Source organism: Pseudochaenichthys georgianus, chromosome 9 (assembly GCF_902827115.2).
Source record: "Pseudochaenichthys georgianus chromosome 9, fPseGeo1.2, whole genome shotgun sequence".
NCBI classification, from domain to species: Eukaryota; Metazoa; Chordata; class Actinopteri; order Perciformes; family Channichthyidae; genus Pseudochaenichthys; species Pseudochaenichthys georgianus.
This window is the reverse complement of record NC_047511.1, coordinates 24,703,829-24,717,354: the sequence shown is the minus strand read 5'-3', so window position 1 is coordinate 24,717,354 and position 13,526 is coordinate 24,703,829. Positions and strand designations below refer to the sequence as shown.

Genomic DNA, 13,526 nt, shown 5'->3' with positions numbered 1-13,526 from the left:
GGTAAAAGAATAGTTTCCAGTCTATTCTGAGCCCGATCTCTGTAGATAAATAAAGAACTACGACAGATGTGTAATATTTAATGCAGCCAAACCATTTATTACAATGCATTCATGTGATGACTTTCAAAGAGTAAAGCAAGCACTGCTGAATAAAGTATGATTTTCTCTTTTACGAAACCTTTTTTTTTAATATGGAATGTAGTTGGAGGTCAACCAATCAAAGAGCTTGAGGACTGATCATGGGGTTTGTCAAACTAAGCACATGGTGTAGTCCCAAACGATAGCTGAGGATTCTGGGTAGTGTAGCGTCTTCTGCCATCCAAAAACTCCGAAAAAATCTTTGTTTCTCCGAATTGAAGGGGGAAAATACAAAAGAATTGTACACAATTCAAACCAATCAATGTTGTGTAATTAACAAGGATAATCTGGTGTTTTTTAGTCGATGAGTAGTGCAGATATCACTGTAAAATCAATCGACAGTAAGGGGAATACTTACTTCCGGGTGTAAAATTCTCCGTTATCCAATGGGAATGGACGCTCGTAATACAATACAGGGGACATGATCATTATCTTTTAAATAACGTTAACTAAAGGGAACAATCTATTTGACACAGCTGAAGCTCTGGCCTTCCTTAAAAACTAACTAATTTAATAATAATCACAGTTGCATTACACACAATGCACTGTTTTTTGAGAACACAAATTCGTAACTAATGTAATTTTTACATTCTGACGAAAAATAAAAATTATTATGAATACAAATAAAATAAAAGAAGCCTCCCGTGAGTTACTACAAGCTATAAAGTAGATTTAAAAAAACGTTTTATAGAATAAAAGCTCACTGGGGGACGTTGTAGAAATGCGTGTGTGCACCACGACAAAGGAGCCTCATTCACTTTACATTGGGGTTGTTTGCGTGGTGCCGACACGTAAATGTAACAAAGTTCGTGACTCCACCACGCATTGTGGTGTTAAGAAGTCGTGGTGGAGTCACGCATTCTGGTGAGATCAGGTTGGTTACATTTCCATAAACAGGATTTGATTGGCTGACGCTTCAAAAGTTGAACATTGCTCAACTTTTGAATCCTGAAACGTGACGTCACCCCATTCGAAGTGAATGGGCAGAAGCGTTGGAAGATTTTTTAACGCTGCTGTGTGGACGGGCCGTGAGACACAGCGAAACCCAGCCCGAAACCAGCCCGAGCACACACACACACCCGCAGCCTGGCTGGGAGTTTGTGTGTGTGCTCACACACAGACTCACAGCCTCGCCGCGTCCCGCCGTCTCAGGCGGAGAAATCGGCAGAGCAGCAGCTGAGAAAATATTGAGTGTGTGTGTGTGTTACGTCACTATACCCAAATACGTCACTGTACCCAGGAAGAAAAAGAGAAATATCCAATGAGGCATTTTGGGGCAGCATAGACAGGTATTTTCTGTGTTAGAGTTTTATTCGCTACAGGGTGTACTTTGAGGGTTTGTGACAAAGCAGACCATTTACATGCATAAAAAGCTACATAACACACAAGGGGACGGGTAATAACCAGAAAAGCAGGACATGGGACCTTTAAGGTTTGCCAAACTTTGTTACAGTTACCTTTCGCACCTTCAATTATATTGATGAAAAAGTTTGCTTTGGCCTTATTGTTTGTGTTACCTTGTTACGAGCATGAGTGAATTTCTGTCCATCAGTGGATAGTCCGGATTTCAAGCTCTGCTTCAATAGTTGGTCTCTAGATTTAATTAGATTCCTGCATTGTAGATTCAGCCAGGGAAGATGATATTATATCTCTCACAGGCTCCACCCTTTATACTGGACTCTATGGGTACTACCTTATCATGCAAGCATTCACCTACTGAGACTTCTATAGACGTAGCCGGCCCCGGGACGGGCCTACCTGAATGCGTGCGCATCTCACCGTATTTAAGGAGGCCTCGCCTCCTGACCGTCATCCCTTTCTCTTCAGCGAGCAGAAGTGAACACTGAGCAAGACGTGAAAGAGATCGATTGAACAAACATGGAACCACTCCTAGAGCACCAAACCTGCCGGACATGCCCTGGCCTGATTGCAGGGGCTGACCCGCACTGCCTGTGCTTCCAGTGCCTGGGGCCTGGGGCCGAACCACGCAGAGGAGGGCCTAGGCCAGTCGCCGGCCTATAATGCCTGCCACATGTTCCCGCAGCTAAGCCGCCGGCATCGTGGCGAGCATTTCCAGGTGAAGCTCGGCCCGCAGGTGGAGGTGGAGGATCAGGACCTCGAGGTGGTTGACATGGATGATCTCGATGAGGTGCCATTCGACTTCACCCTCAAGAGGGGCCGGGTGGTCGCGTTCGCGGAGGACGCCTCGTTGTCCGACACCTCGTTGTCCGACACCTCGTTGTCCGACACCTTCGGTTCCGGCGGCCAGGAGGATCCAGCACACAGGTCTGCGAGTCTGGACTTCCCAGCGGTGATGACCCTGGCGGCGGAGCGTGTGGGCTTACCGCTCCCCCCACCGCTGCCACAGAGGCCTGTAAGCCGCCTTCGGCAGGGTTTTTACAGCCCCGTGCTTCCGGCGCAGCCGGCCTTCGTCTCGACCCATTGCCAGATATCTGGCAGTGTGTGGAGGCGACGTGGCGGCGGCCATTGAGGACGAAGGCCCCATTAGCAGCCATGACGGGTGTCATCAGGGTGCAGGGCCGCTCGGACATGGCGTGTCCCGGTGTGCCCCCCCTCGATGAAAGCCTGGCGGCCCATCTGCTTCCGCAGGCAGCTGGTCGGGTGAAGAGGAAGAAACCTCAACCCCCGCTGCCGCGGGACCGAGACACCCTGGAATATTTAGACAAAATGTTCAGGCTCGGTGCACAGATGGCGGCTGGGGCCAATAATCTCGGCGTGTTTGTCGTCTACTTGATTATCCCTCAAGCAGACGCTCCCGCCCTCCCGCCTCAGGACGGGAGCAATTATCCAGACCGCTGCATAGGTAAGATGAACAATCTGATCCATGGAGTGGCCGCCGCAGCGGGCGGGTGATGTCCTTGACCGCAGTGGCGTCGCATCACGTGTGGCTAGGACTCACCGCCCTATCCAAAAAGGACCGAGAGGATCTCCTTGGAGCCCCCGTGTCCACGGAAGGGCTCTTTGGATCGATATCCTCGGTCACCCAGCGCCTAGAGGAGGAGAGGGTGCATGTTACCGCTGGCTCCTGCTCAGGCGCCGCAGCGCGCTCCTCTGCGGGCTTCCCTGCAGGCTTCCCTGCAGGCAAGAGAGCGCAGCGCGACGGTGTGACGGAGGGAGAGGCGCCGGCACTGAGCTCCCAGGAAGTGCTATCAGAGCGCTATGCGGGTATAGGGGCATTATGGCCGGCGTATTACTGTCAGGGAACACACTACGCCTAGAGTAAAGACTCCGATTAATGCGCTTTACCGTAGTGGTAAAGGGGACATTATGGTGGAGCACGTGCTTACACAAGAGCGCGCAGCGGTGTGTTCAGGGATCTCAGTAAAAAGTCGGCCCTTTCTGTGTCGATGGGCAAAACTTCCCTTCACGGGGAGTTTGGCGGCGGAACGGGTCACCAGAGAGTATCACAGCTTCATAGCTGCGGCCCCACAGCCCACAGCTGAGGGCCATTCCCCACAATGTTATGGGGAATGGAAACTCAGCTGTGTGTTAACAAAGTGGATGGACAGGACGCTGAAACAGGGTTATTCATTCCAGTTGTGCAGCATCCCACCTCCATTCAAAGGCATGCGAGAGGTAAATCTGTCATCCCAGGATGAGATGGGTTTCCTCTCAGCAGAGATTCAGGCTCTGGTGCAAAAACAGGCGGTGTCTGTTGTGCACCCTCAGCACAGAGAAAAGGGTCTTTATTCCATGTACTTCCTGGTTCTCAAGAAGACAGGGGAATTCAGACCTATTCTAGATCTCATCAGCCTGAATCGCCATATTGCCTGCAGAAATTTCCGCATGTTAACTAAAACAGTTAATGCAACCGGGCGATCGACCTGAAAGATTCATACTTTCATGTGGAAATTGCTCCGGAGCACAGAAAGTATCTGCGTTTTGTCTTCCAGGGGATAGCCTACGAGACGAGTACAACAGATTACAGTTCGGCTACTCCCTATCCCCACGCACGTTCAGCAAATGTGTGGCCTCTGCACTCAAACCGCGCGTCCACGGCATGAGAGTTTTATTTTGCCTAGACGACCTCATAGTCATGGCCTGGTCCAGGGAACAGGCAATGCTAGTATTTTCTATCACTGTGAAACCTTTTACAATTCACTCCCAATCATACAGATTATGTATATTAATGAGTACAGCTGTGGAATGCCGGCAATTCAGACACAGTGGGGGCTTTTGGCAACAGCAGAGCACAACGCCATCACATCACCCACGCATGGTAGATTACTCCAAACTGCCAAAACACTTGGCCCTGAATCATTGAGACTGTCGGATGGATAACTTTTTTTTTTATTCTTGAAAATAAATTGCATCACTGAATTACAGGCAACAGTGTGTGGATGCTAAGGAGTGTATGTCAGGAAACTTTATGATGAACATAATATTCTTTAACTAAAAGGAAAAATGAAACTAAGATAAAATAGATGTCTCTTTTGTCTGTCCCAGTTTCAATTCTGCTTGAACAAAGGCTGCATTCTTAGATGAGACAAAAGGAAGTGATATGGGACTCACTTCCAGACATGCACTCCAATAAGAACACATGTGTTGCTGAAACAATTGATAACAATGCTTTTTAAGAAACCTTATGCCAGATGGGTAAACACAAACACAAGAAAGTGCAAAGAATCTGAGGATGTTAACAGAATCTGTCTCCAAAGGGATGAAAGACAAAGAAAATCTGATCTGCAGGCCGCAGGGCCAATAAGAAGTGATGATACCTAATTAAATGGGACAGGCAGTGTTTACATGCTGGCTTGGCAAGAATGAACATGTCCTGTGATTCAGCCAAAATGCATGAGGTCATATGTCATGCTACTTCTGTATAACAGTCAGTATTTGATTAAATCTATGATGTATTGCATGTGTCTTTGTCATTGGACACTATATGGTCCAAGCTATCTGCATCTGAAAACCCATCATTGCACATGCAATACCCCTAAATATACCAGGTATCTAGTGCAACAGCATAAAAGTAAAGAGAGATATGGAGAGTGGGGGGCGGAGGTTTAAAGATTAAAACTGGAAAATTAAGAATGAAAAAGCTTTGTGTAATGTTTTCATAATCACCACGCAGCAGATATACAATTCTTCTAATATGCCATTCCATCATTAAGAGGTGTGATTTACAACCAGAGTGTCATACTTTATTGGAGTTTAAGGAATCCTAAACACTGTTTGGCTAAAGGTAAAACAGATCATCTGAGTGAATCCACCACCCCAGTACAGACGCCAAAAGTCTTACACAAAACAGAGCAGCATGGTCACCTGTCTATCATTCATCTATATAATGTGTCAGGGCTTCTCATCGTTAAGTTAGATATAGGCAAGCAATACATACGGTATTATTGATCACCTTGAGAAAACGGACTATTGCAGGAGAAAGCCCAACTATTGAAAATAAAGGACATTTATTATGTTGCGCAACAGGTCTCACCCTAACGATGTACAATGAAACTACAGCCGAGTTGCACGGGGTATAGTAAAACATCAACGTTTGAACGCAGATATACATGTTTAATGTTAAAACTCATGGTCTAACATATTTATTTAGTTCCCACCAGGATAGATACAGGCAATGCGCGCGGATAGAAAGAGAAGAACATAATTTCCTCCTCACATGATTACATTTGATCAACATGAAAGAAACACGTACCGGGAATAGCCAGGTTGGTGAGCGGAAGAGTGTGCATGCTCTGCGGTAAACTTGACATCCAGTCAGCGAACCGCATGTCGTTTCTCCCGTGAGACGAAGCCATGCTGCCACCGTGCACAACGCTCCGTTCTACCGGACCGGTGCCTGCGCCAACCTGGATAGCGCTCGCTCTCTCTTTCTTTCTCTATACACACACGTACGTAGACACACGTGTACACACACACGCACACACACACACACACACACACACACACACACACACACACACACACACACACACACACACACACACACACACACACACACACACACACACACACACACACACACACACACACACACACACACACACACACACACACACACACACACACACACACACACACACACACACACACACACCTCTCTCTCTCTCTCTCTCTCTCTCAGCCCTCCTCGGCTGATGGCACACTTATGAAATGCGGTTCGTACAGCTTTCCAATATTACGCAGCAGCAATAATACTCTAACCAGTACGTTTCAGTTTTGACGTGATATCATCTGAAACTTTAGTAGCCTACCATTCATTATTTCAGTGTTATTCTTCAAAAAGAGGCGACTACCCAAAATGCATGCGTTTTCTAAGGTTTATTGAAAGCGTCAGAAAACCCACCAATGGCAGCATGATAAACCGTAGTCTGGGACAATGTAGTTACATTAGTATATCAATACATCCACAAAGCTTATGAATACATCGTTTTTTAACTGGAGGATGGAATATTTTTAACATTTAGTACAGTTTTCGAGACGAGCATTGGGTCTTTATTTCTCTACAAAAGTATAAGGAATCAGCAAAAAAATCCTTTTAGCTCTAAATATCCAAATACTGAAAATTAATTATATTGTTTGAGGTCATACAATTCCAGGACAGAGCCATATGATTAATTATCACTGCAGTTAAAACTGTAATGACAATGAATAACTGACATAAGCAATGTGGTGATGATACTCAGCTAGCTGTCTTAGTTATTCAGGTCACGGCATGAAGCTGGAAAACATTCGAAGAATTTAATAATTAGAATGCATCTGTGCTGAGCATCGCATAGACACGCTGCATGTTATACCTAGGTCCAGTGAAAACTCGAGGGCATGTTATGCTTTAATTGCCTCTGTAACTACTGTGCTCATAAGAAATCAATATTTATACCAAACTGCATAAAGAGAAATTCCTCAGGTGTATAGACTGTCAAATATGTTTTGCCTAGATATAGACAGAATATCACTATAGTCTATGTTCATTATTGATGATCATTTTTCATGGTTGGGGGCTACATCAATAAATGATGCATTGTAAAAATCATTAAAATAACAATTACAACAATAACTGGAGAGGCTACAAGCAAACTTGCTCCCATGTCCCAAAACATCAAAAACCAACTCTGATTGCTTTCCACCAACCTCAGGCCAAAACAGCCACCATGTACACTAAAATTACTTCCACGCAATTTTTACATTTGTGATGAATAAAAAATCAAGTTAATGCTTTTTGTTTGTGTTAAAGCCTATATGCTTCTTACAATTAATTATAATTGCACCTCAGTTCATGTATGATAAATAGGTTTCTAAATGTAGATGGGTACCACTTCTGTTTGACTCATGAAAGGATGCGCCGTATTAACATCAACAGCCGGTGGCAAAAGCTCCTGTCACTTTCTTCCATTTTTCTGCTTGATGATCCAATCCAGTTGATCTTCTTGAACCCAAAAGCCCAGAGGCTGATTTATCCAGTTATGTAACGACCCTCAGGTAATGGCAGCGCCTTTACTCGACTGGAGAAATAACATCAAGGATGTCAATGCAAGCATACCACCCATATATAGAAAGCACTAACCTGTAAAGTGTCAGAAACAATCACTATCAAAGCACTCATAATGCTTTTAAATCATTGTGTGATTTGATGACTAATTTCAACAAGCAATCCAACTATTGTTGGTTTTCCCGATACTGTTATACAGAAGTTAAGATTTAGAGAAAAACAAATACATATGTTACGCTGAGCAAAAAACATTTTATTTTAAATAAATAAGTAATTGCACACCAACTTTGAAATATGTCAGAGAAAATACAGTCCATAAAACAGTTTGACAATGCGACAGTGTTTGTTATGACACATGTCATTATTGCATCTTCTTTGTCAATCAAATGGAGAATAAATAATATGATATCTTACATTAGATGATATAATCCAAAGACTCTTTTGTTACTTGGTGTATTACCACAAATACAGTACAATCATATTCCCTTTTGTGCCTAGTGCAAAATCCTCTAATCTACAGTCTACAGTAATCTTCAAGTATTTGTATATTTTTATTCATAGCACTGGTAAATTAGCATTTTTCTCCCTGAGCATATAAAGAGTATTCCAGATGACAATTCAGATGGATTATTTGGTAATACCTATACATAAACACTGGTAACAAAGAAAAGAAAGAATAACTTAATGGTAAAAGTAGTTCTCAAAAAAGATGTTTTACATGCTAATTACCAGGGAACTGCACCTAACATTTGTGTTTAAACAGTATTTGACATGTCTCTGGCTGCTAAAACACTATCTGGTCACCAAAGAGAAACTAAATGAGTGTCACACAAACCAAAACCATTGCACGTTCCTCTAGATTTGCTGCATGGACCTCAGGTTGGGAGACACCTAAAAAGACAGCAGACCGTTAATAAGGAAGAAAGATGTCACATGGTTATGATACTAAGTTAGAAAATGGAATATAATGCTAGCAATCAATACTTACCTCAAAATCTGTGCCAGTGCATGCTTTGATATCTTCAGCAGTGAGTCCCTCCCATACTTCTATCAGAGTCAGGCCTTTTGTCGTATCCACATCAAACACAGCCTGATGGGGAACAGAAACAGGATGAGATGTTAAGAGCAAGAGAGAGATGAGGGTGGGTGATGAGACACAAAGACAAAATGAGTATTTCCTTAAAAGATGGGTTTGAACCCTATTCTTGTGTGGTCACAGACAAGGATGTGGGGGCCTCAATTATCAGTCCTTATATTAGATGATCACCCCCCCCCCATCCAACACACACACACACACACACAAAATCAGTGGGGGCAGAGAACCACTCCAACCATAGATGATAAAATAGTGCCATTATTCACAAAGTGGTCCTCAACTCTCTGAGGGTCGATCACTATAAAGGAGAGCAATTACATTTTAATTGTGGCACTTCTTTTAACAATTGGAACATAAAATAATCACTGATTTAATAAAGAATAATGTAGTTCAAGTGTAACAGTTAATCATTAATGCAGAAAGAAAACATGTCATTAGTCGGAGGCATTTCTACAGTAGGAGGAAGTAAGAAAGGTCAATGTGACTGAACTCCACACTAAACAACATTTCCTTGTTCGCTTTAGAATGCTAATATAGTTAAATATGGCATTGTGAGTTTGTCTTTACAACTTTACTTTTTATAAGACTTTATAACACCACAACAAGGGGTTATTGCACATACTTTGTGAGGAGTTGTTCTGATTATACAAACATTCATAAGCAAAATTGTATAAATATGATTCCAAGATGAGCTTACAATGGTTGGTCTGCAAGATTCTTAAAGGCCCCTGGAGATTGTATCATCTCTAAGGCTAATGCAATGCAGTATAAGGCAAAAGGCATCACACCTGTCATTAGCCCGCATGGTTTTCCATACCACTGCTACGCTGACGACACCCAATTAATTCTGTCCTTTCCCCGCTCAGAGACCCAGGTCGTCGCACGAATCTCTGCTTGTCTAGCAAACACCTCTTAGTGGATGTCTGCTCATCACCTCAAGCTCAACCTTGACAAGACTGAACTGCTTTTCCTTCCGGGAAAAGATTGTCCCACTCTTGACCTGACAATCAACATTGGCACCTCTATTGTTTCCCCGACTCAGACTGCAAGGAATCTGGGTGTGACCCTAGATAACAAACTGTCCTTCACTGCAAACATAACTGCTACAACCCGCTGCTGCAGATACACGCTTTACAACATCAAGAGGATGCGTCCCCAGCTGAACCAGAAAGCGACGCAGGTTCTGGTCCAGGCTCTCGTCATCTCGCGCCTAGACTACTGCAACTCCCTCCTGGCTGGTCTACCTGCACGTGCCATCCGACCTCTGCAGCTCATCCAGAATGCAGCGGCTCGTCTGGTCTTCAACCTTCCTAAATGTTCCCACACCACGCCGCTCCTCCGCTCCCTCCACTGGCTTCCGGTAACTGCTAGAATCTACTTCAAGACAATGGTACTTGCGTGCCATGCTGCGAATGGATCTGGCCCTTCCTACATCCAGGACATGGTTAAACTGTACACCCCAGCGCGTGCACTACGCTCTGCATCAGCCAAACGACTCGCTGCACCCTCACTGCGAGGGGGACCCAAGTTCCCATCAGCAGAAACACGTGGGTTTGTTATCCTGGCTCCAAAATGGTGGAATGAGCTCCCCATTGACATCAGGACGGCAGATAGCTTACACACCTTCCGGCGCAGACTGAAAACTCATCTCTTTCGACTCCACTTCGAGCGATAGAACTATTAACAAAGCACTTATATACTAATAAAGGACTGGCTTATCTAAAGCCAGTTGAGTAGCACTTGAAATGTTTTTGCTGTTTGAAACCTGATGTACTTATATGATTCTGTTTTCTTCAAGTTTGTATTTTGTTGGTCGAACGCACTTATTGTACGTCGCTTTGGATAAAAGCGTCAGCTAAATGCAATGTAATGTAATGTAGAAGAAAGGAAGTTGGAGATCGTGTGTAAATTACCATAAAGAATCTTCCAATTACAAGGCCAGAGTAGAACAAATGCTGGATGTATATCTAAAGACTAAGTACTGAAAAAAAGCAATTGTATACAACAATGTTTTTGAAGATTTTTCAGGCAACAGACCTGTTCAAGGCTTTATGAGCCAAGATAATTCAATATATGAGCCATATACTGTATGTGTGTACAACAGATTGATTTGTTAGTAAGTTCTCCAAGTCTCCCCTGAAACACATTTTCGTTTCGGGTGTGATTCTCTTCTTGCTTGGACTCAACCACATTTAGTTAATAATGATCCTAAACATTGTAACTGTATGTAAGTACGTTTACATTTTCATTGGTTGGTCAACAATTGGGCATAATCATCACCCGTTAGTTTAAAAAAAAAAAACAGATTTCTGAAGTAAGTTTCTAAATGTTAATTCCTTTCTTGAATATCTATCCGTCATTTTTTTATTTGGCCTCACCAGAGATATCTGTTAATGTTAACATCTTCGATTAAATTAGAACATTTCAACTTTGACAGACTGCTGCTTCTCAACACACGTCTGACATGAAGTCATGTGTGCATATAAGATAAGATAAGATGGATCTTTATTAATCCCTGTGGTGAAATTCAGTAGTTTAACAGCAACAGGGTAAATGTTCACACAGATTAATCAAATTAAGGATCAAATCAAAGATACAAATTAAATATGATAAATAACTATAAAATAAGAAATGAATTCAAATGAACATACATATTTAGTCATATGTACATATTATGTGCCTGTGTGTGTGAAAACCGTGTGTATTTTATGTCCAGTCATTGTGTCACATTTTTGATATAGTACATGGTGTACACCAGCCCTTTTAAACTTTACCTTTAAAACTAAACCTGGAGCCGTATTATTCTACATAATCATGCAAGAAATAGTTTCAAAAGACAGGCCAGGTGCACTCAGCTGAGCCGCTTCCTGTTGCTCCTCTCAGCAGGACTGACGGGCTGAGCCACAGACACATCCTGGCAGAGCCTGTCAGGACTCTCCGCTCATTAGAGGGCCACACAATGACAGGGCAGGAGGCAAATATCTCACTCCAATATAGCAAGACAGATGGAATGTCACGAGGAGCAAGGGTCTATGTATTACACAGACAGTGACATCCATCTCTAATCTTGACAAGTTTCCCAAGTGATTAAGGAAAATATATTTGTGAAATCTGTCAGAGGTGGTCAACAAGAGTTTACAGCTTTAGCAGGGGCTATTTATACACAATGTGAGATCACAGTTTGACATTCTCTGATGTACAATTCAGAAGACATTGACACACAATGGTCATTAACAATCAGCTGACCTAGTTTCTCCTAGCCTCACTTTTCTACTGAATAACAAAATGTACCTCAATTTGCCTTTTTGTTGACTCTTGTTGAGTCTTTCTTCACATCTTTCAGAGTCACCATCATTAACCAGATTGATGCACGTTAGTCCTTAAGAAGCTGCTAGTCTACCCCTTGTGTTGTCTGACTGTCATGAAACAACAATAAGCCAACATCGCTCAGCCCAAAGCCCGCACTAGACAAATGGGATGTAACAAAGAGCTGGGAGTAAAACATGACATTTTACCCTTCAATAAGTGAACTTAAAGATCATCCCGTATCCTGTCAACGCACGACAGCAATTTAAAGGAGCATATTTTAAGATGTGTTTGGACAAGAATTACAAGAAGATTATTTAAATGTGGTTTCTGGAATTATAATTGCTGTCATTGGCCCTGTTGTCTTAACGCAGAATGCCACCCTTTTCTGGGATCATTAAAACTAATGAATATTCATTCTGCTTCATCACTGCATGAATGGGCAATTGTTTTTTAAATGTTTAAAACAGGAAATGATTCCCTAAATAACAGTTGAAAAGGGTTACAATTACACAGAAACCTGTGTAATTGTACCATTGTCATGGCAGCAATGTAAGCACCAGAAGCTAGGGAAGTGGTGATTTACCCACTGCCTGTGATTAACTCAGAAATGATCCCAATGATCAATTTGAAGAAAATGCTACATGCGAGATGGCTCTTAAACAGGGGAACTGTGCTTAAGAGAAAAATACATGGCAACATGCTGTATAAAATGGTGCAAACCACATCGAGCAGAGATGCTGCCTGAGGCAACAGGTTTCCCATCACCCTGGGTCTCAATTCATAGCAACACTATTTAGGGACAACGCTTGACTCACCGTCCCTCCAGGCTATCAGAGCCAGGGAGCATGCTGGGTGCGTGAGAATACATTGTGTATGTCAGCATCTGTGCATGTGTCTGTGAGGGGGAAAACATATATTTGTTGTCAGATTTAGAAGGCCCAAGTCTCTGCTCTCATTTTAGTAACAAAGTAACAAGTAGAGATTTTAATCATGGATAGCAAATAGTAAGAAACCAATTTGGAATTACCATTATCAGGCTTATAAAGCACTGTTTGCCACCGGGCTTTATAGCTCCCCAATCTCTACTGCTGGAAGTTTCCTCTGGTGATCACCACAGTTTTTTTTCACAATTGGTTTTGTTCCCGCATCTTTAATAAGTTCTTATTCCCCCACCACATCCTGTGTTATTATTATGAACAATTGTATGTGATTTAAATGTCTTTTCAATAATGTCACTGAGGCTTTTAGCAGGCTTAAAGGATTTGGAAATCATTATTTTGATCACCAAACAGCAATAACAGACAATAGTTTTTATTCTGTCTTCATGGTAGAGGTTTTTTTTTAGGCTGTACTTTCGTTAGTATTCTCCATTCCTGCGGCTGTAATTGTTGTCTAGTTCACTACACTGTTTTTCAAAAGAAGCACTCACAGCTAGCGCTAAACGGAACCAAAAGTCAGCTTCTTAACACTGCTTAATGTCAATTAGACTAGAAGCTTTCAAGCTATTTATTTGTT

The 13,526-nt window shown here is 42.8% G+C and overlaps 2 protein-coding genes across 2 annotated transcripts in view; both read right to left on the bottom strand.

Moving 5' to 3' along the window:
- Positions 1 to 6,062, bottom strand: part of plcxd3 (phosphatidylinositol-specific phospholipase C, X domain containing 3) — a 58,212-nt gene extending 52,150 nt beyond the window's left edge. The window contains exon 1 of the mRNA XM_034091749.2: positions 5,813 to 6,062. Within this exon, the coding sequence (XP_033947640.1) occupies positions 5,813 to 5,915 (103 nt within the window). The 5' untranslated portion in view covers positions 5,916 to 6,062. The remainder of the gene's footprint in view (positions 1 to 5,812) is intronic.
- Positions 6,063 to 7,838: 1,776 nt separating this feature from the next.
- The window catches only part of oxct1a (3-oxoacid CoA transferase 1a), a 55,937-nt gene continuing 50,249 nt past the window's right edge, over positions 7,839 to 13,526 (bottom strand). Inside the window, exons 16-17 of the mRNA XM_034091885.2 lie at positions 8,595 to 8,696; positions 7,839 to 8,497 (exon numbers count right to left, since the gene is read on the bottom strand). Coding sequence (XP_033947776.1) covers positions 8,462 to 8,497; positions 8,595 to 8,696 — 138 coding nt within the window. The 3' untranslated portion in view covers positions 7,839 to 8,461. The remainder of the gene's footprint in view (positions 8,498 to 8,594; positions 8,697 to 13,526) is intronic.